Below are 27,638 nucleotides of genomic sequence, written 5' to 3'. Positions count from 1 at the left end.
TATGGTAAAAAGCTTTCATATCAGATCACATGTGATTTTATAGGCAACCAATTAGCAAATTAATGAACCATTTAACTTTCTTTACTTAAAACCAATATTCCACTCAATAAAGATGAATCCAAAATGCATCCTCTTTCGCTGACCAACGTAATTAAGTACAAATGAAGTCAACAGTGTGTCCCATTAGCATGCTGCGTTGTTTGCCCATAAAACAAGCCCTCCCCCGCCCCAAGCCCTGGCCCCTGGCAAACAGAGATAAATGATTGTGCACTGCGTGACGATACCATCAGGTGAGAACTTTGGTTCATGCAGTCGGCTGCCACGGAGGCTGCACCGGAAACGCACAGCCTGGCACCCGAAGTCTGCCGGTGCTGGTGGCTCATGGGTCAGCCGTGCTCCTTCCACAACACCAGGTGAATACTGTGGTCGGGCATGCTGGTGGCAAAGACCAAGCCTGTGTCATTGTGCCCGTCTAGTCCGTTCAGCCAGGATGCTTCGCCTGCCAGAAAGCTGGAGCCTCTCTTGGACTTCCTGTACTCAGGCAGAGGCCAGCGGCTAATCAGACTCTCTGTCCGCAAGTCCATGATGTACAGGTAGCGGTTGTCAAACAGCAGGGCAAAGATGTCTCCGAAGCCAAGCAGGGCCAGGTTTGCTATCTCAGGAGTCTTGATGACCCTACAGGGAGGAGAGAGAGGGATCAGGAACCAGAAGGCAATTCTGCTTCTGCTTGTGTCTCGGTAATCTTTTGTGAAGACATTTAAAATCAATACAAAACTCAAGAAAAGTCAGAATTAAATGACAGTTTTTGAGGAAAAGGCGAATGAGGACAGAGGGATTAACTCCTCACAAATCGAGGCAGGGGGATGAACAGCCACTGAATCTGATCATAGGTAGACACACATATCAGCCTGACAGTAGCAAGGAACGTGACCTGTTCTTCATCACACATTCACCTAATGTGTCAGGCACAGAACACCATAGCTAACAAGTTCTCTCAATACTCTCAACACAGCGAGGCAACAGGCATTTATCCATGGTAACTAGTGAACAATCTGAGAGGGCAGTAAAACGCCACGCCCTGGTCACACAGCTAACAGGAAACAGACCGAGCAGATGAGTCAGTTGTGTCTGACTCCGTCCAGGACATACATATACTTTGCTCTCCACACTCCAGTGCTTTCTTCTTCTTTTCAAGATTTATTTATTTTTATTGGAAAGGCAGATGCACAGAGAGGAGGAGAGACAGAGAGGATCTTCTGTTCGATGATTCACTCCCCAAGTGACTACAATGGCCAGTACTGCGCCGATCTGAAGCCAGGAGCCAGGAACTTCTTTCCGGGTCTCCCACGTGGGTACAGGGTGCCAAGGCTTTGGGCCGTCCTCGACTGCTTTCCCACAATCAGGGAGCTGGCAGCCAGGATTAGAACTGGCGCCCATATGGGATTCCAGCACGTGCAAGGTGAGGACTTTAACCACTATGTTATTGCGCCGGGCCCCTAGTGCTTTCTGGAAGGCAGCAGCAAGCACCTCCAGATGAGAAGCAAAAGTCTTTCCCCGAGTGAAGGGACAAGTGCAAACGCATGTCAACTAAGCACACTGCTTCTGAGATTCACACATGCTGAGAGCCGGCAGAGAGCTGCTCTCCCTTACAGTGCGGTGGGTCAAGCACGTGACTGCTGGAAGTAAGAACACGCTCACAACCCGAGATGGGCGGGAAGACTGAGTGAGCACGGCATTACCTCAGATCAGCCGGACCTGGGGTACTTCTTCTAGAAGAAGAAACGGACCGACATATTCCAGACTCAAAGAATACTACAGGCCTCTCTCTAAACTATACAAACTCTCCACCACTAGCTTGTGTCTCTCTTAGTTCAGTGGTATCAAGCATATCAAGAGCAACAGGAAACTAAGAAAATAGATAACGAGGACTTGAAAAGCACATCAGAGAAAGACCTCATCTTCCTAGACTGAAAATAAACTCCCCCTAAGGGAGGCAGATGGGCATGCTCAGACTGATGCCAATCCTAAGCCAATCATCGAAGCCCCCTGAGTGCAGAGAGGCGCCAGGCTGGGACAGGCTCCAGCCAGTGCCTTCCCAGTGCGTTCCCAGTCAGCAGCGCCCTCATCCCTCTCCGCCTGCATGACGCACGTTCATTCACTCCATTACTGGAAACCTGAAGTGCGCCGGTCCTTGCTGGTATCAGCATTAGGAAGTGAAGAAGCGCAGCTTATCACACAAACTGTCAAAAACAGTCTACCCCAAATCTGATTCGCTATTTCCACTCTCACCTAACCTGCTCCTGCTGGGAAACATGGCCACCATCCAGCTCTTTTCCAGACTTAACTCCTAAATTCAATGACCATGCTCTGCTGACCTTCCCTCTTGAGTTTTTCTGATGTAATCATTTCTTTCTTATAGCACAGATCTAGCCCAAGACATCATCTTTTGCTTACAATATTGTCGACAGTGTTCTCCCCAGCTACTCTTAAGGGATTTCAACTGGTTACCCTGACACTAGAATCTGATGGATCACCGTGGACTTTGAACTTCTAAACTCATTGATGACTCCATTTTGTCCCCTCATCTCTAGCTACAACTGGTGACTTCCTCACACACCAGACCCTTCCAGCTCAGGATCTGTGAACGGAACAGCCTCACTGCCACACTCCATAAAGGCACGCACTTAGAGGTCAACTTAAATGCCTCTTCCTCAACTAAGTGCTCCCTTGTAGACAGCCCTTCCTAAAGGAAGCATTATCTTACTCCACAAATGATACGGGACTCCGCATATCGCACTAGGTGCCTTCCATCCCACCCACTGGAAACAGTAAACAGCATTAGCAGAATTAGCTGTTTAATGCCAGTCTTCCTTCCTGCTGGTCAGTCAGTTCCATGAGGTTCCTGGCAAGTATTTCCACCACTTCAGAAACGCAGACGCATAGGTGGGTCCCCAGCACTGACTACTACACAGAGCACTTGCACAATGCACAATGCAAATATAAATTCCTACGCGAAACCAAGGACACTGGGAAGAACAATCAGAAGGTCTGGTAAGCCCCACACTGCCTCTTTAATGCAGGGGATAACGGGAAGCAAAGAACACTGGCTGTGGGTACAGAGCTTCAGACAGTCAGGACAAACCCCTTCCGAACACTGAAACACACGTTAGTCTTGATAGGCGGTTTTTTTTTTTTAAGATTTATTTATTTTTATTGGAAAGGTGGATATACAGAGAGGAGAGACAGAGAGGAAGATCTTCCGTCCAATGATTCACTCCCCAAGTGAGCCCAACGGCTGGAGCTGAGCCGAGCTAATGCCAGGAGCCAGGAACCTCTTCCAGGTCTCCCACGTGGGTGCAGGGTCCCAAAGCTTTAGGCTGTTCTCGACTGCTTTCCCAGGCCACAAGCAGGGAATTGGATGCGAAGCAGGGCTGCCGGGATTAGAACCAGCGCCCATATGGGATCCTGGCACATGCAAGGTGAGGACTTAAACCACTATGCTATTGCGCCGGACCCTTGATAGGCTTTTGAGTCCTATGTCTTTGACCAGAAAACCACCAAGCTGTGCAGCCCAGGCTCGTGAACTTCAGCAACCTTGCATGTGTACTAAGGAAACCTAAATCAGGGCCAGGATTGTGGTGCAGAGGGTTAGGCTGCCTTCTGAGATACCAGCATTCCATACGGGTGGGTGCTCATTTGAGTCCTAGCTGCTGCATTTCTTTCTCTTTTTTAAAGGTGAGGACTTAAGCCACTAGGCTACCATACCGGGTCCCAGCTGCTACATTTCTAATCCAGCTCCCTGTTAATGTGCCTGGGAAAGCAGCAGAGGATGGCACAAGTGATTGGGGCCCCTGAAACCACGTGGGAAGACCTGGATGAAGCTCCAGGCTTCTGGCTCTGGTCTGGGAACAGACCCCCAATGAGCCATTTGTGGAGCAAATCACTGGTTACAAGACTGCTCTCATTCTAATTCTGTCCTCCAAATAAATCTTTTTTTAAAAGTATGTAAGAGGGGATTGGCACTGTGGCACAGTAGGTAAAATTTCCACCTGTGACACTGGCATTCCATATGGGTGCCAATCTGAGTCACAGCTGCTCCATTTCTGATACAGTTCTCTGATAATTTCTAATTTTCCTGGAATGTAGCACAAGATGGGCCAAATACTTGGGTCCTTGCATCCACGTGGGAGTCATGACAGAAGGTTCTGGCTTCAGATTGGCCCAGCTCTGACACTGCAGTTGTTTGGGGAATGAAATAGCAGATGAAGACTCTCTTTCTTGTTCTCTCTGTAAGTCTGCCTTCCAAATAAATAAATAAATCTTAAAAGAAAAAAGATATAAGAGATGTAATTTTTTCCCCCTGTGGGAATTACTTACGATTGTTTTATTTGAAAAATACCATTATTCTAAGAACTTCTTGCCTTAGACTTTGGGGCCCTAACTTCCTGGGATCCCAAGCACACACTTCTTGGATTACCTAGCCAGGCATGGAGCAGTATTAGACTAGCTGTTGTGCAATTCTGGGCAAGGCCATGGCCTTATCTTGGCTTCAGTTTTCTATCTATAAAATATACTTGATTTTAGCCAAGAAGCCAAGAAACAATCTCCCATTAAAAAAAAATAAAGATTTTGAAATAAATCTTTATTTAGTTCTAGGATCTGTTTGTCCTTTTTCAAATCATAATCATCAATCATTCCTAGAAATTGTTCTGACAGCTCTGGAAGCTACTTATAAAGATTGGTCTGACTCGAGGAAGACATGAATGGAGTTCTAACTCTGTCAACTGACAGATGGGCCCTGCCAAAATTATGCTCACTAATCAGATCCCATTCAAGTTGACCTCAAATAGTCATTTTAAAAAAGGGGGAGGAGGAATTTCATGCTGTGAAACACTAACTCTGAGTTCTTCCCACAATATGTACCACAGGCAAGTACAGATTTCTTTATAAAAGGCTTCATGCAGTTTTACTAATGATCTATCAGGTGCTTTACCAGGCTGTCATACAAGCATTTAAGACTCTATAGAAGAGGAAGTTGATGCATAACAGAATTAAGAATCATACATCTTATAAGAGATGGCATCAGGCATTAAACCATCACATGCCAGCAAACACTGCCATTCTTCAAGAGGGATCTATGCTGCGCCATGAACCACACAAGCATTTTTACAGCGACCTTTTATTTCTTAACAAATCCAACAGCACTGCCTGCAATTAGTAAACAGAAAGTCACTTGATCTCTAGACTCCCACTGAGGTTGACCAGGCTTGTGTAACGTTGTAGAATTTTAACTAATTGTAAAGTAGAGAGCCCAGTGCAGCAGCCTAGTGGCTAAAGTCCTCGCCTTGCACTTGCCAGGATCCCATACAAGTGCCAGTACGTATCCCGGCCGCTCCACTTCCCATCCAGCTCCTTGGTCATGGCCTGGGAAAGCAGTCAAGAACGGCACAAAGCCTTGGGATCCTGCACCTGTGTGGGAGGCCTGGAAGAAGTTCCTGGCTTTGGACTGGCTCAGCCTCAGCTATTGCAGCCACTTGTGGAGTGAATCACTGGACAGAAGACCTTCCTCTCTCTATCTCCTCTTCTCCAAATATCTGACTTTTCATTAAAAATTAATAAATCTAAAAAAAAAAAAAAAAAAACTGGGCATGGTGCAATAGCCTAGCGGCTAAAGTCCTCACCGTGCACACGCCGGGGTCCCATATGGACACCTGTTCCAATCCCGGCAGCCCCCTTCCCGATCCAGCTCCCTGCTTGTGGCCTGGGAAAGCAGTAGAGGAAGGCCCAAAGTCCTGGGACCCTGCACCCGCGTGGGAGACGCAGAAGAGGCTCTGGAATCCTGGTTCAGCTCTGGCTGTTGCGGCTGCTTGGGGAGTGAACCATCGGACGGAAGATAGTCCTCTCTGTCTTCCCTACTCTCTTTTTATCTGATTTTCCAACAAAAATAAATCTTAAAAAAGAAAAAAACTAATTGTGAAGTAGAACTTCAATATATGTGTGTGTATAGACACACACATATGCATTTATAAAAAATAAAAGAAGCGAAGATCATGAAGATCTTTCACCCAGGCCCTCAACCTCCAGAAAAGCAAGTTAAATCCTGAAATGGAAAGTGGCTTGTGGCTCACAAGAGGGAAGGAATCTAGATATTTATTATATTAGAACACAGATATTTAGCTTCTAGAATATAAGCCTCTCTCATTTGCTTACTGCCTCAAAAATATTTTGTTAGCCTTGTTTGTAACTGATAATAGTAAACGCTTTCTAAAAGCAAGCTGCTGGGTGACACATGCAAACATGCAGTCTTTCCTTCCCTACTGAACTGCAGCAGACTCTCAGCGACGAGGCAGAAGGCCCAAGGAACACTACCTGAGGATGTCATAACTGGCAAAGTCCCATTGGTAGAGTCCCAGTGCTGAACTGCAAACAATGTATTTGCCATCAAAATGAAGTCTTGGCTGAAGGCAGATACTTCTATCCTCAGACACAGACAATGTCTTCAAGCACTTACAGTTGATTTCTCTTCCAATTGGCCAAATCTACAGAAAAAAGAAAATGAGAAAAGATAACAGATCCCATGACCATAGAAAAGCTTGCCTTAAATAAAGTGGCCTGCATTTGCTGATGTCAGACACAAAGTTCAATGAACTAGAAAGATCAGGGGTTTTAAAGCTAAAGATCACATATTCAAGTCTTGACTGTTCTGGGTGATTTGAATAAAAGACTTAACATCTCTGAAGCTTAGTGAGCACAGTGAACTTATCACATGGAATGTTTCAAAACGTGCAAAACCAGGTGGCCATTTGCCCTAGTCGTACAGCTGGCACTTGTAATACACCCACCACTTGTCAGAGTGCCTGGGTTTCAGATCTCCTTAGTTCTGCTTCTAGTCCCAGCATTCTACTGAACACCCTGGGGGCGGCAGGTGGTGGCTCAGCACCTGGGTCTCTGCCATGCGGGCGGGAGACCTGGATTATGCTCCAGGGTCCTGGCTTTGGCCTGGCCCAGCCTGTGGGTGCCAGCATGTGGGAAGTAAACTAGCGGATGGAAGATCGCCCTCTGTGATTCACATTCTCTCTCTTCGTACCTTTCAGATAAATTAAAAGATTTTAAACATAAGATGTAATAAGAACATATACATGCATTGTGTAAATGCTTCGCAAACTATTGTAATAATGGATACTTAGATCTAAGAATTGAGGATGGGAGTTATGTCTCTTAAGAATGGACTGAAAACAAATCTCTGTGGATTTCTCTTTTACTTACAAATCAGTTAGAAACTGCATAGGACACAGAATTAGTAAACTGTGCCCTACTTGTGGCTTTTTGTTTGTTTTTTTTAAGATTTACTTATTTGAGGGCCCGGCGCAGTGGCCAAGCGGCTAAAGTCCTTGCCTTGAACACATCGGGATCCCATACGGGTGGTGGTTCTAATCCCGGCAGCTCCCCTTCCCATCCAGCTCCCTGCCTGTGGCCTGGGAAAGCAGTCGAGGACGGCCCAAAGCTTTGGGACCCTGCACCCACGTGGGAGACCTGGAGGAGGTTCCTGGCTCCTGGCTTTGGCTCGGCACAGCACCAGCCATTGTGCTCACCTGGGGAGTGAATCATTGGACGGAAGATCTTCCTGTCTCTCCTCTCCTCTCTGTATATCCGCCTTTCCAATAAAAAAAGATTTACTTATTTGAAAGGCAAGAGTGATAGCAGGAATAAGTGACTGAGTGAGTGTGAGAAACAATCTCTCACTTGCTGCTTCACTCTCCACATGCTGTAGCACAGGGTCTGGGCCAGGTGGAAGACAGGAGCTCATTCATGTCTTCCAAATGGGTGGTAGACACTCAAGGACCACGGCCTGATGCTTCCAGGTGCGCAAGCAGAGAGCTGCATTAGAAGCTGAGCAGTCAGGACTCAAACTGGCATTACGACAGGGCATGCAAACATCCCAGCGGTGACTTAACACGGCCCAGTCAGGCCCTTTCCTAACGAGTTAAAGATGTCAGACTAAGGCATTTGCATCTTTCCCTTGGAGTATTCTCCCTCTGCTATCATTTTCATTTTCTTAAGTTGCCAGTTTTTCTTAATCAGGCAGAGGGATAGAGGGGGAAAAAACCTCACCTTGATCTCGTACTTGTCTGCACTTAACAGGATGTAGTCCCCAGGGCTGTGCAACAGAGATTTGACTTTGCACTTCTGTAAAACTACCTGTAAAATAAAAATATCCATGTTACAAAAAAACAGCTTTAATGTTTTTTCTACAGTGGTTTTCACTTTTTTAAATTAAAATGTTAAAATGAACTTAAAATGACACAGTATTCTAGAATACCTAAGCTATATTATCCATTACGATTTGTACCAAATTTCTGTTACTAGCAGTATCTAAAAGTATCCAGGACTGGCAGCATTTAACCTTAACTGCAGTCTGCAAACAAGCACTAGAATTGATTTTAAGCACTGAACTTGGGACCAATCATATACTGGCTTTGCACACAAGTGAAACCTATCATTTCTTCGTTTCTGTTACTCATCTCTACATAGAGGGCAAGGGGCCAATCATCTTATCTTACACAATGAAGATAAAAGAAACAATGTAAATGAACATAACAGTAATACTGCTAACATTTCATCAACGCTTGGAATAATCTATAAAGCCTAAGCTCTAGGTATTTTTGTAGTAAATCAGCATGAGAGAAGAGGCAAATTTCACTCTGAAGCCTACACCGCACATTCAACTGCGATGGACGGATGTGCCATCAAGTATCAGGCACCTTGCTGAGTGCTGTTCCAGCATCTTACTTATAGTCACAGAAACATTCAGCAGAAGATTAAACCCAGGTTCTATATCTAAAAGGAAGATTAACTGTCCAACAGACCACAGGGAGTCAGGTCTCAAGTCTACTGGGTTTTCTAAAATATCAAGTTGCCTTATAACTTTCCTACTTAAAAATTTGAAGTGTCAGGGGCCAGCACAATGGCTCAACTGGCTAATACTCCACCTCCAAGTGCGGCATCTCATATGGACACCGATTGTGTCCCAGCTGCTCCACTTGCCATCCAGCACCCTGCTTGAGGCCTGCCAAAGTAGTCGAGGATGACCCAAAGCCTTGGAACCCTAGAGCCATGCGGGAGGCTCCTGGCTTCAGATCAGCTCAGCTCCAGCCGTAGTAGCCATTTGGGGAGTGAAGCAGCAAAACTGAGAGAGTTTTTTTTGTTTCTGTGTCTCTTCTCTATAAATCTGCCTTTTCAATTAACACAAATACATCTTTAAAAAAAACTACTTCGAGTATCTAATACATAATTATTGATTTCTCACAAACTGTTCTCCCTTAGCTCCACTGATTAGAGAAAAAGACAGTCACTCATGCAATCCAAAAACACTGGTCAGCGCTGATAGTCTGGGGCCCTACACCTGCCTGTATGCTCACCTCTCTCTATTGCCACCCAAGCCCCAGTTACAGGCATCTTCTGCTTAGTCCATGCAAACACTAACCTGGTCCCAGCAGTTACTTTAAATATATGTATCATACAGATTCTCCCTCAGAACTTGTCAATTGCTTCCTAGTACACTTGCAATTTCCACCACTTTCATTATGGCCTAGTAAGTTAACATCTCATCGGCATCTCCTCCAACCAGAGAACAGCTCCCCGAGCATTCCTCCGGCTCATCAAATGTCCAAAGTTCTTTGCTGTACCCAAGCTCGTGCATATACTTCACTCTGAGGCGCGCTGCCCACAGCTATCATCTACTGTCTGTGTTTGCACCTTCTCAGAAAGCTCTCCCTGGCCTGGCTACTTTCACTTTTCCTTCTCAGAAACAAACACAAACTTAATGACATCATTTGTAAAAATATCCTACGTGGGAAATTGGGTGGGCCTTCTCCCTTAATACCCCCCTTTAAACATGAAGGAAACAATATGGAAATAATAGTCTTACCCACTTTCCTATAGCCCTTGAACCTTTTTAACCCTAATTAACTATGTAAAGATTGTCCAAAATTTAAAAAAAAATTATACTTGTGATCTGTTACCAAAAAAAAAAAAAAAAAAAAAAAAAAATCCTACTAGACCAACATCCAAGAGGAGAGCCTGTGTCTATTTTTCTGACCCCTGTAACCCTACGCCCTCAAGATCTTATTAACACTGCGTGTGATTCTCACAACAATTTTGTTTGGAAACTAGAAAACACAGTATTTTGCTGAAGGTCTTATAAATTTTTTTTTTTGCTTCACTTTTTCAGACTGAAAAGCATTTTTTTCAAAGTGGAAATTGTTTTTCCGATTAAGACAAATATGTTCTTCCTGAAAAGTACCCACAATCCCTCATAAATAATCACCTTCAACATACTGGTGCATAAACACCATTGAGAACACACATATGTCCTGAGCATTTTTCCCTGTCCGGAAGTCACTCACTGGTAACACTGTTGCTGACACCTTCTAAACACTGCTCACTGGGGTACCACTGAGCTTTATGTCTATCCTATCTTACAGTTCACCTGCCACTCACAGATGTGTAACCACATGCCCCACTCCCCACCACTCTCAACAAGCCCACCAACCCAGTGATGTCTTCTCCGTCCTCCTACCTTAGTGACCCACTCCGTGTGCCCCGTGAGTGTGTTCAGGCATGTCCCAGCAGATAAAGCCCATACTTTCACAGTGAAGTCTGCAGAGCCACTCACCAAGATATCCAGTTCATCATTGTAGTCCACACTAAACACTAGTACACACAACATACACAAAGTTGAAACACATGTCTCTGTCAGTAAGACTTCATTAACAGTCTTGCTAGCTGCCCAATCATATAATTTCCCAACCAAAGCTACTGCAAGAATGGGACTACTCAATCAGTAATTTTATGATTTCAAAAATCCACTGTTACTGGTCTGGCATTGTAGCACAGTGGGTTAAGGTACTGTCTATGATAATGGCATCCATATGGACACTGGTTCAAGTCCCAGGTGCTCCACCTCAGATCCAGCTCCCTGCTAATATGCCTGGGAAGGCAGTGGAAGATGGCCCATTTGGGAGATAATGGGGTTCCAGGTTCCTGGCTTCAGCTTGGTCCAACCCTGGCCAAGCAGCCATTTGTAAAGTGAACCAGAAGAGGGAAAATCATGCTTGCTCACTCATGTTTTCTCTCCCCCCTTCTCCCTCCTTATGTATTTGTAACTCGGTCTTCAAACAAATAAATCTTTTTAAAGAAAAAAAATTGTTATTACTACAACTTTTTATTCTAAACATGATCATTCTAGAAATAATTTTTTGTATTTATAACTGCTTTCACTTAGGTTTGCCTGCCTGGTACTGCATAAAACTCTATCTACCTCACACAGGAAAACAGAACATAACTGGCTTTATTCAGATTTGTACTGATAATAAGAAAAGAGGAAAGAATGTACATTCAAAACAGTATTCAGACTCAAAACAAGCCAATGTGGCTTAACGAGATTAAGGAGGGGTGAGAGGCAGTCTCAAAAGTCAAACTAAGACAGTCACACAAAACAGTGTCTAAATTTCTTTACAGGTACACCCCGAACACCTCAAACAGTGCCTTCAATATAGCTTATACTCAAATATCTGTTTTTAAATGTATCAGGAGGCTTTAGAGGTACACTGCAGATCCAGAGAGGCCAACACAGCCCTTCCTTTCAGCAGGGAACTCGGTCACAGTTGGGAACTGAGGAGGGAGTCCAGAAAAAAATAAATGTTTACCTCTTGCTAGGGGAACACCAAGGAGAATGACTAACTCTGCCCAGGGGTATCAGGGAAGACTTCAGGGAAGAGGCGATAATGGTGATGAGCCCTGAAGGATGAGTAGAGTTTATCAAGAAAGAATACTGCAGGTAGCGGGGTCAGCAAAAGCAGGGAGTTAAGATAAGCGACAGCCATGTCCAGGGAACATTAAGTAGGAAATTCTTTTAGATCAAAGTTTGATCAGGAATAAAATTACCGAGAAGTCTTGGTACATTTTGCCGTTGTGGAAAACATCACTCAGTTTAACACACGCCTTCAAATATCAATATCTAAAGCAAGCAACTGGCAGCAAAGATCAAAGTTGGGTTTACATTAAAGAGTACTGAGCATTAGGTACGTTCAATGCAACAAACTCGACACAGGGTGAATGAGGCAAGCAGGACCCTTGTCCACCAGAGCCGGCAGTCTAGGGAGGAAGTAAGGCTGTCATCCTTATTTGCAGGATGAGTGTGGGCATCGTACAGCAGAGGGCTCCAAGCCGTTCTGACACATGCTTAAGAGTGGAGTGACTAAGCACTGGGTAAACATGAAAGAAATAAGGTAGTGTGGCACAAAAGTCTCAGAAATAGCTTTAAACAGTTTCCACACACAACTCCAAAATAAATTCAGTAGAGGGAGAAGCTTAAGACTACATTAAAAAGTTCAGTTTTCTGCAAAACAAGGCTCCTGCATACTTCCTTAGAAGCTATTCAAGTGTGTGTTTCATTTTATCTCTAGGTGGTTGCTTGTTTTCATCAAGATGTCAATCAAGCTCCAATCAGATGTAATCTGAACAGGCCATACAACCCAGAAACCATCATCACTACAACAGATTTTCAGCCTTAATTCTACAAATCAAGTGGCCTGAATCTCAAGTACAGGCCTTACTCAAATATGGAGAGACAAGATCTGATAAAAGCAGATGTAAGTGAAACAGCAAGAAGGGAGAACTAGCCTTCCCAGCTAAGAGTACATAGAAGAGCTTTTAAATGGGCCAAGCAGGGAAAAGCAAAGCTGGGGAAAACGTTCCAAATATGACTATCTAGAATAAAGAGAAACAACTATAGTGACTAAGAAAAAAAAAGTGGGGAAAGGCAGTATAAATTAAAAAGAAAAGGGTTTCCCATTCTTGGCTTCTGGCTTTTAAAGATGAGGTTAGAGTAATTTTGAAAACCCTTGAAAAAGGGCAACCCACCCGCCCCTGTGTGCCCCCGGAAGTGCTGGGTCCGGGCTCCAGAACTCCATTCCCAGCAGGCCACAGTGTTGTCAAAGGAGCCTGTCACGAGCTTCTGCTCATCAAACTTCACTGCCGCACAAGTGTGGGTCTGGATGCCATAGACACACTGCCCTGTGCTCACATCCCAGAGCTTTGCAGACAAGTCATCTGACCCTTCAAGAGAAAAACAAGGAGGTTAATGAGAAAAGACATATTAAAAAGGCAAAATCAATCTCCAAACCAAAGTATTCTTAAAAGCGAACCTTCACGGTCACCTTTTCCAACACTTGCACTTTATGAGAAAACCAACCGAAGAAGACTCTCTCAGTCATCCAGTGTCAGACACACTGTGATGGAAACCGCACCTTTTGGTCCAGTCCTTTTCCCTTAAGTTCCCAGGCTATAAACAGGATATCATGAATAATCATTCCTTGCTGCTCCCACTTAAAACTCGCTGGGTTACCACTTGCTCTGATTTTGAAGTAGATGGATACTAACCTATCGTTGTATATTTCCAAGTACACACCAAACCTAACTTCACGGTCCTGAACTAGTAGTAAGAAATACTGAATAATAAAACCTTCTGTTGGAACCTATTCCACTCTAAGACTTGTCAAACATAAACCTCTGATCTTGGGCTACATCCTGTAAAATCTAATCACTAATTTCCTCTGCAGGAAGCCAGAAGGAAACCAGAGATAAATTATTCCTAGATATTCACAGCAACTCAATAAGAAAAATTTTTTTTTCTTAAAAATCTACAAGAAAGACACCCAGCATGATGGCATGATGGCTCAACTAGCTAATCTCCCCATGCAAGCGCTGGCATCCCTTTGGGCATTGGGTAATGTCCCAGCTGCTCCATTTCTTCTCCAGCTCCTGCTTGTGGCCTGGGAAAGCAGTAAAGGATGGCTCAAGTTCTTGACTCTTTGCTTTGGATCAGCTCAGCTCAGCTCAGCTCCAGCCACTGCAGCCACTTGGGGAGTGAACTAGCCAATGGAAGATCTTTGTCTCTCCTTCTCTCTGTAAATTTGCCTTTCCAATAAAAATAATAAATATTAAAAAAAATATATCCACAGGAAAAGTAAGTTTGGAGCTACTTCTGACGCTAGTGTTCCGGACAGGCACTGATTCAAGTCCTAACTGCTCAGAAAAGCTCACTGAGTTTATAACCGTGTCCCTCACACATGTGTTCCTCAAGCAGACATGGAGGCCAGCATGAAGGGCTCTTCAGCTACACTGCTTCTTTGCTCTTGAGTTGAGTTTTAGCATGGGCTTGTTTGAAGGAGGGGTTTTATGTTTTCAAAAAAGGAAACGAAACAGTATACACCAGAGGTCAGCAAAACTTTTTCTACAGAAAACCAAAAAGCAAATATTTTAAGGCTTTTTCAGCCCCAATCACTGTTGCAAGTACTTTGTTTTGCTGCACTTGGCCTATAATCCATACTTTGCCAATCCCTGGGGAACACCTGCTAACACCCTTATTATGTAGCCTTATAGATGACAAAAATCTATGTGAGTAGGCACTGAGGCCAATTAATATAGCACTTCCAAGGATTATTAACAAGGTTGGTTATATTATTGACACTGGTTATAAAAACAGTTCAGTCTCCCTTGGGAAACAGCAGCAAGGTCAGGCTGAAGAACTGGGTCAAGGGGATATTTAACCATAACTTTATTTGTATTTCCGAAAGATCACTTGCATCATGGAAGATGACTTAGGAGATGGTGAAACTGGAGGTAAAATAGCTAGATGAGCTGGGGAAAGGAGAAATAAATGTGAGATACATCTATTTGCACAATGCAACATTACGCAGTCTTAAAAAAGTATGAAATTCTATATTGGTTACTCATTACTATGTCAATTAATTCCATGGTGATGTAAATTTTTGCTGATGGTATGTTGGAGCTTTTAATTGATCGGGATGATAGTCTGCTGGCTCTGTCTTCAGACCAGAGAGTGTATACCTAAGAAGCCGTTGAACTTGACTGGACAATAAGATGCTGGACTCTATGTTTGGTATATGCTTGCAATGGGGGAATCTCAACTGAACTTGAACTGTGGTTATGCAACAAGGTGGAGGAATCCACCATGGTGGGAGGGTTTGGGGAGGGGTGGGGAGAATCCCAGTACCTATGAAACTGTGTCACATAATACAATGTAATTAATGAATTTAAAATAAAATTAAAAAAAAAAAAAGTATGAAATCCTAACACATGGGGTAATAAAGAAAAACCCTGATTACATCAAACTAAGTGAAATAGGCCAGTCACAAAAGAAAACTGCATTACTCCGCCAGCATGAGGCTACTGGAATAGTGAAATGCACGGAGAGCAGAATGCGGGTGATCACTGCCCAGGGCAGGGGGACCAGCCTGTTAGGTGTTCACGCCACAAAATTCCAGTTTGGCTCAAGACAGTTGGTAGTAATAGTTATACAACAATGTACTTAACATAAAACAGTACATTTAAAACTGCGAAAAAGCCAAATTTACTACCTATGTTTTATCGCATTTTGGGGGGGAAAAACACAAGGCAAAGATTTTTGCAAACTAACAATTTAACTAAGAAATATAGGAAAATGTTGGATCAAAAATAATGAGGGTATCAACATTGTGGTACAGTAGCTTAAGGTAAAGCTGGCAATGCCTGCAATCTATGTAGGCACCAATTCGAATTCCAGATGCTCCACCTGCAATGTAGCTCCCTGCTGATGCTCCTGGAAAAGGCAGCAAAAGGGTGGCCCAAGTCCTTGTGCCCCTGCACCCACTGGGATGAGTTCTGTGGCTCTTGGCTTTGCTTTGGCTCAACGTAGGCACTGTGGCCATTTAGCGAGTGAAAGGTCTCTCCCTTATCTCTTCCCATCTGTGTCACCTTGCCCGTCATATAAATAAAAAGTCAGATTTACAGGCCCGGCGGCGTGGACTAGTGGCTAAAGTCCTCGCCTTGAACGCCCAGGATCCCATATGGGCGCCGGTTCTAATCCGGGAAGCTCCACTTCCCATCCAGCTCCCTGCTTGTGGCCTGGGAGGGCAGTCGAGGACTGTCCAATACACTGGGACACTGCACCTGCGTGGGAGACCCGGAGGAGGTTCCAGGTTCCCGGCTTCGGATCGGCGCAGCACCGGCCCGTTGCGGCTCACTTGGGGAGTGAATCATCGGACGGCAGATCTTCCTCTCTGTCTCTCCTCCTCTCTGTATATCTGACTTTGTAATAAAATAAAATAAATCTTTAAAAAAAAAAAGTCAGATTTACAAACAGGAGAGACAGAAAGATCTTCCAGTCGTTGGTTCACTCCACAAGTGGCCACAACAGCCGGGGTTGAGCCAATCTGAAGCCAGGAACCTCTTCCTTCCCACGTGGGTGTAGGATCCAAAGGCTTTAGGACATCCTCAAGTGCTTTCCCAGGCCACAAGCAGGGAGCTGGATGGCAAGTGGAGCAGCAGGGACATGAAAAGGCACCCATTTGGGATCCCCAAGGGTACAAAGTGACTAGGTTATCATGTCAGGCCCAAATAAAATAAATCTTAAAATAATCATCCTTATCATCATCACGTTGGAGCCACTGTTGTAGCGCAGTGGGTAAAGCCACCATCTGCATGCAAGCATCCCATATAATTATCACTTTGAGTCCTGGATATTTCGCTTCTAGTGTAGTTTCTTACTAATGGCCTGAGAAGCAGCAGAGAACGGCCAAGAGTTTCAGTTCTGCACCCACGTGGGAGGCTTGGAAGAAACTCATGGCTCCTGGATTCGGCATTGCCCAGCCTAGCTGTTCTGACCATCTGTGGTAAGAATCAATTCAGGGAAAATCAATCATTCAATCAATCGATCGGCTGATTGATCTATCAGTCTCTCCTGCAACTCCCTCTCTGTAACTCTTTCAAATAACAAATAAATACATTAGTCATTTAAAATAATAACAACAGCTGGCACTGTGGTATAGTAAATAGAGCCTATAATCCTATCATCCTATGTGTGCCAATCCTAGTCCCTGCTGCTGCTCTACTCCCAATCCAGCTCCCTGCTAATGTGCTTGGGAAAACAGCAGAGGATGGCCCAAGTCAATGGGCCCCTACACCCATGTGGGAGACCTGGAAGAAGCTCCTGACACCTGGCTTTGGACTGACTCAGCACCAGTCACTGCAGCATTTGGGGAGTAGATCAGTGAATGAAGAGATCTTTGTGTCTCCCTCTCTGCAACTCTGCCTTTCAAATAAATAAATAAATCTTAATAATAAGGTTGAGTTAGTTCTGTTTTACAAATCTACTCCTAATTGGTAATCACTCAGGAGCCACTGTTCGCCACTTTCTGGCCTTATGTCGGCCTTCCCTCCTGACTCCCACTTGCTGCAACAGCTAACTCAACATGTTTTCAAAGACACTGGTGTAGGTTCAAGCTAAAAGAGGATTAAATAAATGTGGACTCTTACATTTCATGAAAAACAAATCCTCGTCATTTAGAAAACAGAACGAAAAGAAAAGATGAATACGTAACAAAGATAGGCAGGAAAAATGAGCTGTAACCCAAATGGAATAAACTATCTTATCAAGTTAAGTTTAAATATTTAATTAGAATCAGATCTCGATTCTCAACTCCCTCTTGGAGGCAGCAGCTTCTGCTGACCAACTAAGCACTTAGCCACACCTCTTTCAGTCAGGCTGGCCTCCCTGAAACCCTTCCTCGCTGCCCTACTTCCTTCCCCTCTCTCCCTTGTCTAAGTATGCTCCTCAAGGCTGTACTCCTGCCTCTGTTTCCCTCACTAAATCTTCTAAAACCTGACTGTTTCGACCACAGCTGTGATATGACTGCCTCTTGAAGCTTTCTAATCCTGAGTTTTCAAAGCTCTGACCTGGTATTTCCAAACACTGTGGCATCTCCGCTCACACACACAACAGGCAACTGGATTCAGTTCATCCCAGACTGAACTTTCTACCTACTCCAATGTACTCATTTCCTAGTGTTCCTATTAGAACTATCATCTTCCTAGACAAAACCTTAACCATTTCTGAAATCTCTCTTCTGATTTCCACATAGCTAATCCACAGCCAAATCCTGTCCAATCTACTTTAATGACTGCCCTTGTATTCAATTGTTCCCATTTCAAACCTCCATCCGTACTATCCTAACCCCACACCTCTTTATCAGGCTGAAATTCCTAATCTCAGATGAAAAGGTTTGAGATCCCTGTCAACAGGTCTCCACAGGAGTAAGGCATCTCCTAAGAAAGTACTTCAGAAACAGCCTAGCCCTACTTTTTCAGATTATATTCTAGGACTCCTTTATATCCAAATAATCCCACTAAAATGAGTTCTACCTTTTACCTACATGTTCCATGCCTCTCAGCCCTTTCGAAGCCTTTACTGATGTTTTCCTCCCTTTCAAAAAGCCAAAACCGGGCCCTTGAACACGCCGGGATTCCATATGGGCGCCGGTTCTAATCCCTGCAACTCCACTTCCCATCCAGCTCCCTGCTTGTGGCCTGGGAAAGCAGTCAAGGACAGTCAAGGACAGACCCTGCACCCACGTGGGAGACCTGGAGGAAGTTCCTGGCTCCTGGCTCCGGATCGGCACAGCATCGGCCGTTGTGGTCACTTGGGGAGTGAACCATCAGACGGAAGATCTTCCTCTCTGTCTCTCCTCCTCTCTGTATATCTGCCTTTCCAATTAAAATAAATGTATCTTTAAAAAAAAAAAAAGCCAATACCCTGCTATCTCAGCTCTCTAAAATCTACCCAATTCCTCAGGCCCAACATAAACACTGCTCACATTTTCCAACTAGAAGAAATTATTCCATCCTCTGATCATGGCATAGCTTTTATCTATATAATTTTACTGTGTCATTTTAGCTCTAACTCCTTATTTTAATACTCAAACATAACAGAGCAATTTACAGGTTGAATATGACCCAATAACAGTATTTTTAAGGTAAAATCAATGTAAGACTACCTCAAAATGTTGTGGAGAAGGTATTAAAAAATCTTATTTTGGTGCAAAAAAAAATTTTTTTAATCTATGTCCATTTTATATGAACCTTCTGAAGATTAGTACTTTAAAAAAATTAGACTATTAAAACATTTTAATCTGAAGCTTTTCTTGAAAATTTAGAACTGGGAGCCAGTGTGTGATACAGTGGGTAAAGCTGTAGCCTGCTACTCAGGCATCCCATATGGAAGCTGGTTTGTGTCTTGACTGTTCTACTTCCAAACCAGCTCCTTGCTAATGGGCCTAGGAAAGTAGCAGAGGATGACCCAAGTCCTTGGGCCCTGGCACCCATGCGGGAGACTCAGATCCTCCAAAACTGGCAATTGCAAATCTGAATCCCACATGACAATAATTCACTACAATGTGATAGCAGCAATACTCTTTAAAAAACAGGTGTTCCCTGAACTGCTACAGTCCACACAGACTTTTACCCAAAGAAGGTCAGCACCCTGATCTCACCGTGCCATGTTCTCTACTGCACACATCTACGTGTGCCCTCATGCTGCCTTTCAAACGGCAGGCATTTCATACGCATTGAACATCACAAAGAACGCTGGGCTCTTTTCTTAACATTTCATCAACTGTAGAAGAGGACAACTAGCTCGATCCAACCTTATCAATCATCAGCATTAGCCATCGCTGTCTCTGGTAATACTTCGTTACTGCCTGTTCAAGGTACTAATCAGAATCACTGTAAGCTTACTGCCAAATCCAGGATTTCACAATCCAACCACAGTGAAATTTCAAGTTCTCAAGTATCAAGATGACACAAACACAAGTATAATTGTATAACAAGTTCCTTCCTCACAAGCCGTGTTAGGGTTGTTGCTGTTTGAAAAACCAAAGCAGTGCTCTGGCTCATCTTCAACAGCCACAGTATAATTTTCAATATGAAAAGCTGGTAAATTTAATCAGAACATAAATAACATGCAGGTCCACCTAGAGAATGATTCAGGGTTAAGTCTACTTATTACAGATACTAACTTTCCAGGTAGAGAATTCAATAAATATTTCCAATTTACTTCTGCTCTGAGTAATTACACTGCACTGTATCTCAAAAAAATAAGGTTTGAATAAAGAAAACAAAAAGTAGAGGTGGTTTCATAAACATGGAGCAAACTGCCAATATTTACCTACAGCAGAAAGAACCCTAAGCTCTAAAGTAATACTGCATGCTAATGTTACAATAATAATAATAATAATAATAATAATAAGCCTGCTACGGATCCTGAGACAAAAAGGACATGGAAACTGGGAAGGTGCATTGAAGCGTGAACTGCTGCTGTGTCGATAACCAGGCATGTAAATCAGGGAAAATAATCTAAGTGTGAAAGGAAATCAGGGTGATGAATCAAATTATGCAATGTCGGGCCCGGCGGCGTGGTCTAGCGGCTAAAGTCCTCGCCTTGAAAGCCCCGGGATCCCATATGGGCGCCGGTTCTAATCCCGGCAGCTCCACTTCCCATCCAGCTCCCTGCTTGTGGCCTGGGAAAGCAGTTGAGGACGGCCCAATGCATTGGGACACTGCACCCGCGTGGGAGACCCGGAAGAGGTTCCAGGTTCCCGGCTTCAGATCGGCGCGCATCGGCCCGTTGCGGCTCACTTGGGGAGTGAATCATCGGACGGAAGATCTTCCTCTCTGTCTCTCCTCCTCTGTGTATATCTGGCTGTAATAAAATGAATAAATCTTTAAAAAAAAAAAAAAATTATGCAATGTCTTAAGCAAATGTTTATTTTATAAAACTGCCAAAATGTATATAGCATTTCAGAGAATATATTACCATTTGGGAAAATGTGCATCCTTTATGAATAAGGAAATGCAGTTTTTCAGAAATCATCTTTCTCTTAACTCTTAGAAGAACTCATCGACTAGTGGGACATCCTGAAGGAGAATCGAGGCAAGTCTGAGCTGCCTGTGGGCATGATGTCAACACAATCTACTTGGAGAGCACGCCTCACAGGGAGCTATTCTCACTTCTCGATCTCCTGAGTCTACTTTCCGATTTGTGTATCAAATAAACAGCTCAAGCGGGGGAAGGTAATGATAACAAAGATATTCATAAAAATAATGTGAGTATGCATAAGCATAGAAATTCTAAATGACAACTCCAGAATTCTTAGGTAACACACAAATATTTACTAGAAACTACTATGTATCTCTGTAGATCAGATGTAAAGTAAGTAAACAGACTTTGGGCTCACTGACAAGAACAGCCTAGCACTATTCTAAATATTACTTATGAGTTACACTGCCTGCAAAAATACACTGCCCAGAATGTGCCCAGATGACACACAGAAAACATGCGTCCATCCTAATTGCAAGATCCCATATTGAATTCTGAATTTCAATAGTCACACACGGTATACAATGTTTGCCTTTAAGAGTACACTCTATGAAGTCAAACAGCAAATGCTGCAGCAGCTCTCACCTGTACAGAGAAGTCCATCTTTGTAGTAAAGTGCATACACTCTGGCACTGTGTCCAATTAACGATGAGGTCTCAAAGGCTTCATGGTCCTCCAGTTGCTTCATTCTCAAAATAGCCTTCAGATAAACCTTCTTCCAGTGCAAAGCGTCCTGAACAGAATCATCTATCTGCCAGCCCAAATTTTTACACGCAGTCTGCCACACCTCTGTACAGGCACTTATCACCTTATTCCACTGTTTAGAGACGAGGCAGCACGTGAGTAAAGTCTGAGGATCGAGCCATTTTAACAAATAAAAACTGAGCTCCAGGGGAAGGAGTTTGAGGAAGTCCCGCTTGAGGAGAGTCTCCAGGTTATTGGAGAGATGCCTGAGCTGGACTGCCCCACTCAGACTAATCAGGTGATCCAGAGTTTCATTTTTCTGCAAGTCCGTCAGAGAAAGAAATGTAACAGAAATGTTATCAAGCCATGTCTCAAAGTCCTTTCTCTCCATAAGGTTATGGAAAAATTTACCTGTGGCACATCAAAATATTGTATTAGTTCTGCTCAAAAAAAGACCATTCAAGCAAGACTGCTAACAAACGAAGTATTAAAAATTAGTGTTAAAATAAACTTGACATTACAACTCTATGCTTAGTTACATTACAATTTTATGGTTAATACATTATATTTATCTGAACATCTCCCATGCATATAAAATACATTTGAGAAAATACACTTTGACAAATCATGATCTTCAAAACATCAATCTGTACAACTTCAGTGATGTGTATGACTTGTTCCTTTAAAAGCCTAGCACATGCTACATGCATCTTCACAGTGATGTTTCAAAATACGCATTCATCATAAATAGTACCAATAATACACCTTCCCCCATCAAAACCTTACAAAACCATTTCCTTAATGGATTCATTAGCAATTACTATTGGGCATTAAAACTACAAAAATAAGTTCTGGGATGTGCAAACAGAGAAATCAAATCTGAACCAATCATCTAAGATATTAGTTATCCTGGTGGCCATGGCCTGACCCATCACCACAATCACAGAGCTGACTACTTGGTTTCTAGAACAGATGCTCAAATGACAAGGCTTGGGAAAGAACAGGCAGGTGAGGTAAGTTATGCACCTCAGGTATTCTGGTCCTCCCGCCTCCATGACAACACTGCCTATCAGAACATCAATTACCAAAGACCTTACATGGCTTACACATGGCTCATTTTGATAAGCCTTTCATGGACTGGTGACAACTCTCATCCATGTGTCCCAGAGAGCCACCAGGGTCCCAAAACTCTACACGGGCAAGGCAAATTCAGCAGACCAGCACTCTTAAAAGATCAACACACAACAATGTCCGTCTCTGAAGTCAGTGGCCCCAGGGAGCAGCAGAAGCTGCTGACAGATCTGGGGGTAATGTGTCTATGTGATTATACCATCTTCCCTCTCAGAAGAATGACAAATGGCTCCAGAACTAAGCAGAACAAGTATCCTGCATTACTGTCATTAAGTATCAATTCACTGTTAGCAACAGGAACTAATGGGAAGAGAGTAAATGAATGGAAAAGGAACAAAAAATACATCAAGCCAGTAAAAACCTCTTTCCCAAGATTGGTCATGTGATGATGGATGTTAGTGATGGGTGATGGGCACACAAGGGTTGTTTCCTTACGTTCAGACACCTCCATGATTAAAAAACAAAATTTCTTCCAATCAGATTATATAGTGTTTTACAAGACTGTCATAATGATCTTAAGATTTTACACTCAAGTTAATGTGAACGAGGGAAAGAAATTCCTTTCCAGACCTGTCATCTAGGTTTCCCACTGAAAACAATGGCTCACCCTTTGTTAAAGTAAGGGAGAAAAAAAAAATCACTTAGTTTCTAATATCAAATTTGACAAGAACATTCTTGGACAAAAGGCATTGATTTGGCTGCACAGGTAACCAGACCATTCAGTCGTATCAGCTGCTGTTTAACTGTTCTGGTTTCTGGAACTATGACTGGATTTCAAAATATTCTGGAGGCCAGGGGCTGGTGTGGTGGCTTAGCACCTAAAGTCCTAGCCTTGCGTGTGCTGGGACCCCTTATGGGTGCTGGTTCTAATCCCGGCAACCCCGCTTCCCAGCTCCCTGTTTGTGGCCTGGGAAAGCAGTTGAGGATGGCCCAAAGCTTTGAGGCCCTGCACCCACATGGAAAAACCGGAGGAGGCTCCCAGCTCCTGGCTTTGGATCGAATCAGCTCTAGACGTTGTGGCCACTTGGGGAGTGAGTCGGCGGATGGAAGATCTTTTTCTCTCTCCTCCTCTCTATCTGAATTCCCAATAAAAATAAATCTTTAAAAAATATATATATTCTGGAGACCAAAAGGTTTGGACTAGAGAGATCTGTAAGTTTATATGAAGGATTTACTTGGCTGACAAAAAAATTAATTCACTAAAAGTTTTCTCAAGTTCGCTCCTTCCTCAATCCTACCAACTCTCCAGATAAGACAGCATTTTGGACAGTCTTTTAAGACAATCACAAGAGATAGAACCAGACAGAACAATTTTCTGTGGCCATCTGCACAATTTCTTGACAATTAATTTATACTGGCCAATTAAAGACACAAACCAAAACACCTGCCCTGAAATCCTATTGTTTTACAGAGTAAAGTGTGAGAAGCATTTGCTGTTTCTTAACACATACACTTACTCATTATGTCACATATCTGTCACCAAAATATTTAGGTATACCAATAGCCACAAAGCAAATTTAAAATACCCATACAACATTATCAGGTTCCCATCATTCACTAATATCTAAGAGACACCCTACAACATGTGCGCATGGCATTTCACTTCTGAAAATTACAGGACAAACTTCTCCGTGGTCACTAGCCAATTCTGAGAATTCTCCTAAATCCTAGGGGTAGCTCTCCAGTCCTTCAACTCTAATTATTTTGAAAAGGGTACCTTTAAAATAGCAATAATAATAATAATAATAAGTCCCACAACTTTCAACAATGCACTAATAAATAACAGTTTGGAGAGCTGATACTTAGATTAGCAATTAAGATGCCAGAGTATCTGGGTTCAATGCCCAGGTCCAGCTTCCCACTAACACACCCCCTTCGAGGCACTGGTGAGGGCTCATGCAACTGAGTTTCCCCCACTCACATGGCAGACCTGGACTGTGCCCTTCCCTCAGCATCAGCCCTGAGCCTATGCTTCCTTTCAAGTTTAAAACAAACAAAAAAACCACTTTTTTTAAAGGCACCAAGTTTCACTTTCGTAAAAGAATCAACTTTGGAAGGGCCTTTTATGCGGTCACAGATCTATCCTGTTGGGCAGTCTTTAGGAAGCTCATGTACTAACAGCACACGGTCCCCAGGGGAAGAGCTCAGGAAATGGGATTTCAATGCAATGTGAGGAGGAGCTTTGAAATCTTCAGAGCTTTTCAACAATGGAAAAGCTGCCTGGAGAAGGGTGAACTTCCCACTCTATGAGCAGACAAGACTGTTGGGTAGGAAGACAAAATGGAACAAATGAAAACACACTGGAGTCAGCTGAATCTTTTACTGACTAAGAGACTTCCTGTTTGATCATGGACGAGTTCACTGAGCTGCTCTACTTCAGTCTGTTTTAAGATGGGAACTACTACTCCACTCCAGGACTATGAGAATCAGAAATAAAGCAGGAATATTGCTCAGCACAGTCTCCAGCCTCAGGTACCCGGCACAGTATTTCCTGTGTTATTGCAAGCCTTCTGTGGCACTGAGGCTGGGCTGAGCCTTTTCAATCCTAGGATGTCATGACAAAGTTTTTCTTAAAAATGTCTAGGGGTCTGCACCGCGGTATAGCACGCTAAGCCTGCCCCTGTAACACTGGCATCCTATGTGGATGGTGGTTCCAGGCCTGGCTGCTCCACTTCCAATCCAACTCCCTGATAATATCCCTGGAAAAGCAATAAAAGACAAACAAAGTCCTGGGGCCCTGCACCCACATGTGAGGACAAGTTAGAAGCTCCAGGCTCCTGGCTTCAGCCTGGCCCAGCCCCGGCTGTTCTAGCCACTTGGAGAGCGAGCCAGCATTCGGATTTTCCCTGTCTCACCTTTTCCCACAACTCTGCCTTTCAGACAGACAATAAATAAATTAATCTTTTAAACATATTTATGTGAAAACTCCCAGACTCAACCTTGGTTGTAATTTAATAGGTGCCCCCTTTTCTGCCTACCTTACCCACAGTCCCTGCTGTGCTGAGCTTCAGTTCTTCCATCTCAGACTAAACATTAACAACAATAACAATCACCAAGCGCTAAGGAAGTGGGCGGTGCCAGATGGAGAGACGGAGAGACGGGAGCCTGGGTCTGGTCCCTGCTAACTGCTGGTACATCCATGGAGGCTCCTTTTCTAAAGCAGTACTGCTCATCAACGTGACTTCGCTGACCTCACCCTCAAGAAGGGATGGGCATTACAGCCTTAACCAACGGATGGAGAAACTCGCGGCCTACAAGATGGGATGGCACAGCAATCAACCCTGTGACCCCGGGCCTTGCTAATGAGGACACACAGTGAAACAGATCAATGTATTTTCCCTGCGACTCCACCAAGGGGCCTGGCCGAGTGAAGAACCAAGCCGACCCATCAGCAGTCATCATGAAGCAGGCTTCCTCTCACCCACGTTTTCCTAACAAACACAAAAGGCTGCACAGTACCGATGTGAGGATGTGTATGCACTTAACAAATTTACCAGTGCACAAAATCCATTTGGAATATTCAAGTTACCTCCAGAGGGGAGTGCTGAGGAGCAGAGGTGCGGGGTTCCTTTTAACTGTACCCTATTCTGCACTTAACACTGTGTCAGCGTCCTGCTTTAAGAACATCCCTCTGGTTTCAGGAGGAACTTTTAAGATGCATGGAAAGAATATGAACGTGCGGTCCTGATCGTCAAACAAGGGGTTTGGCAATTCCATTTGCCGCTGGGTGACCTGGAGCCCGACACTTCCAGCCATCTCAAGTCCCACTTGCCTCACTTGGCAAACGGGGCCACGCACGGCACAAGGAGTTTTTTCGGGGGGGGGGGAGGGTGAGGGAAGATTCAACAGGACAACGCAGGAAGGCGTTTCGCGCCGTTCCCGCCACGCTAGACGCCAGCTACCGTTACTACTCGCCATCAAGGTGCACAGCCTTGGCCCTACACACCTGTCCGCACGCATACCCACCATCACGGCGCGGTCCCCCCTCGCCTCAGCACCTCCTAACCCGCCTCTCCAGGCGGCGGGCAGCTCCGAGACCCACCCTCCCCATGCCTTCGCGGCTCCCGCGGCCGTGTCCCGCGCCGCACTGACCTGAGCGAGCGCCCCGGGGCCCGGGACCTCGCGCCGGCTTCACACCGACAAGGCGCGCTCGGGCCGCCAGAGCCTCGCAGCGGCCGGGTCCGCTCCGCAGCCATGGCGCCTGCAGGGACAGAAAGACAAACAGCCCCGAGGCGCCGCGGGTCAGCAGGGCCGCGGCCACCCGAGACCTGCCCGCCGCCCTGCCGCCCCGCCTTGTGTCCACAGACCTGGCCCTCCGGCCGCTCTTCGGGATCCGCAGCCTCACGGGGGAGCGGCTTCCGGTGCGGCTTGCGTCATCTCCGCGCGTCCCGGCGGAAGCGGCCGCACGTCCGGCCGGAGGTGGAGGCGGGCTGCTGGGGTCGAAAGGGTCGGGTTGGTGTTGTGGGGCGGCGGGGAGCGGGTACTGCTTCCGCTCACGGTGGATTAGAGCCGGCGGGTGCCCGACCGAGGTACCCCCAAAGCACCTCAGCTGCAATTTTCTTAGTGGAGCGGGGATTACGACTCAGATTAACAAACGGGTCCAAGTTCAAATACTGTTGGTTGCCTACTGGATCCCAGACTCGGCGTGGGGCGAGGGGGCGGGTATTGGACTGGAAGAAACCCCATGAAGCATGTTTAAGCCCATTATGATGCTAAGAAGAAAAATAAAGCAAAGTTAGGGAGGTGGTGATCCAGGCGGGGTTAAGAGGGCAGCAGACAACAGACCAAAGACTTTGAAACCCAATGTTGACCTTCTGGCCCTGCCAGTTATCCCTCTTAACAAGTGTAGCAAGTCCCTCATCTGATTCTAAGATGAAACGGGCAAACAGCTATTCTAGGAGATAGTATTATCAGCCCTGTTTTTTAGAGGTGGGAAAATAGGACCAGAGGTTTAGGCTACTTGCCTTAGGCCCTAATAACTGAAGGGGCCTTCAGAGCCCAGGTTACTTGTCCGCTCTATGGGGGGCTCACACATACACACACACAC

At 44.6% G+C, this 27,638-nt stretch overlaps 1 protein-coding gene across 2 annotated transcripts; it reads right to left on the bottom strand.

Moving 5' to 3' along the window:
- On the bottom strand, positions 1-26,960 carry FBXW2 (F-box and WD repeat domain containing 2). Of its 2 annotated transcripts, none has more exons than XM_004594957.3 (8): positions 26,899-26,960; positions 26,684-26,792; positions 21,362-21,871; positions 12,925-13,119; positions 10,580-10,713; positions 8,113-8,199; positions 6,370-6,539; positions 1-675 (listed from the first exon to the last, which is right to left on the bottom strand). In XM_004594957.3, the coding sequence occupies exons 3-8, from the start codon at positions 21,849-21,851 to the stop codon at positions 387-389; spliced, it is 1,365 nt and encodes a 454-aa protein (XP_004595014.1). In that variant the 5' UTR covers positions 21,852-21,871; positions 26,684-26,792; positions 26,899-26,960; the 3' UTR covers positions 1-386. The 2 variants fall into 2 exon arrangements, with proteins under 2 accessions (XP_004595014.1, XP_004595016.1); XM_004594959.3 differs by having other exon boundaries at positions 21,362-21,779; positions 26,899-26,915.
- Positions 26,961-27,638: the final 678 nt, after the last annotated feature.

Source organism: Ochotona princeps, chromosome 14 (genome assembly GCF_030435755.1).
Source record: "Ochotona princeps isolate mOchPri1 chromosome 14, mOchPri1.hap1, whole genome shotgun sequence".
In the NCBI taxonomy this organism is placed as follows: domain Eukaryota; kingdom Metazoa; phylum Chordata; class Mammalia; order Lagomorpha; family Ochotonidae; genus Ochotona; species Ochotona princeps.
This window is presented reverse-complemented; position numbering and strand designations above follow the sequence as displayed.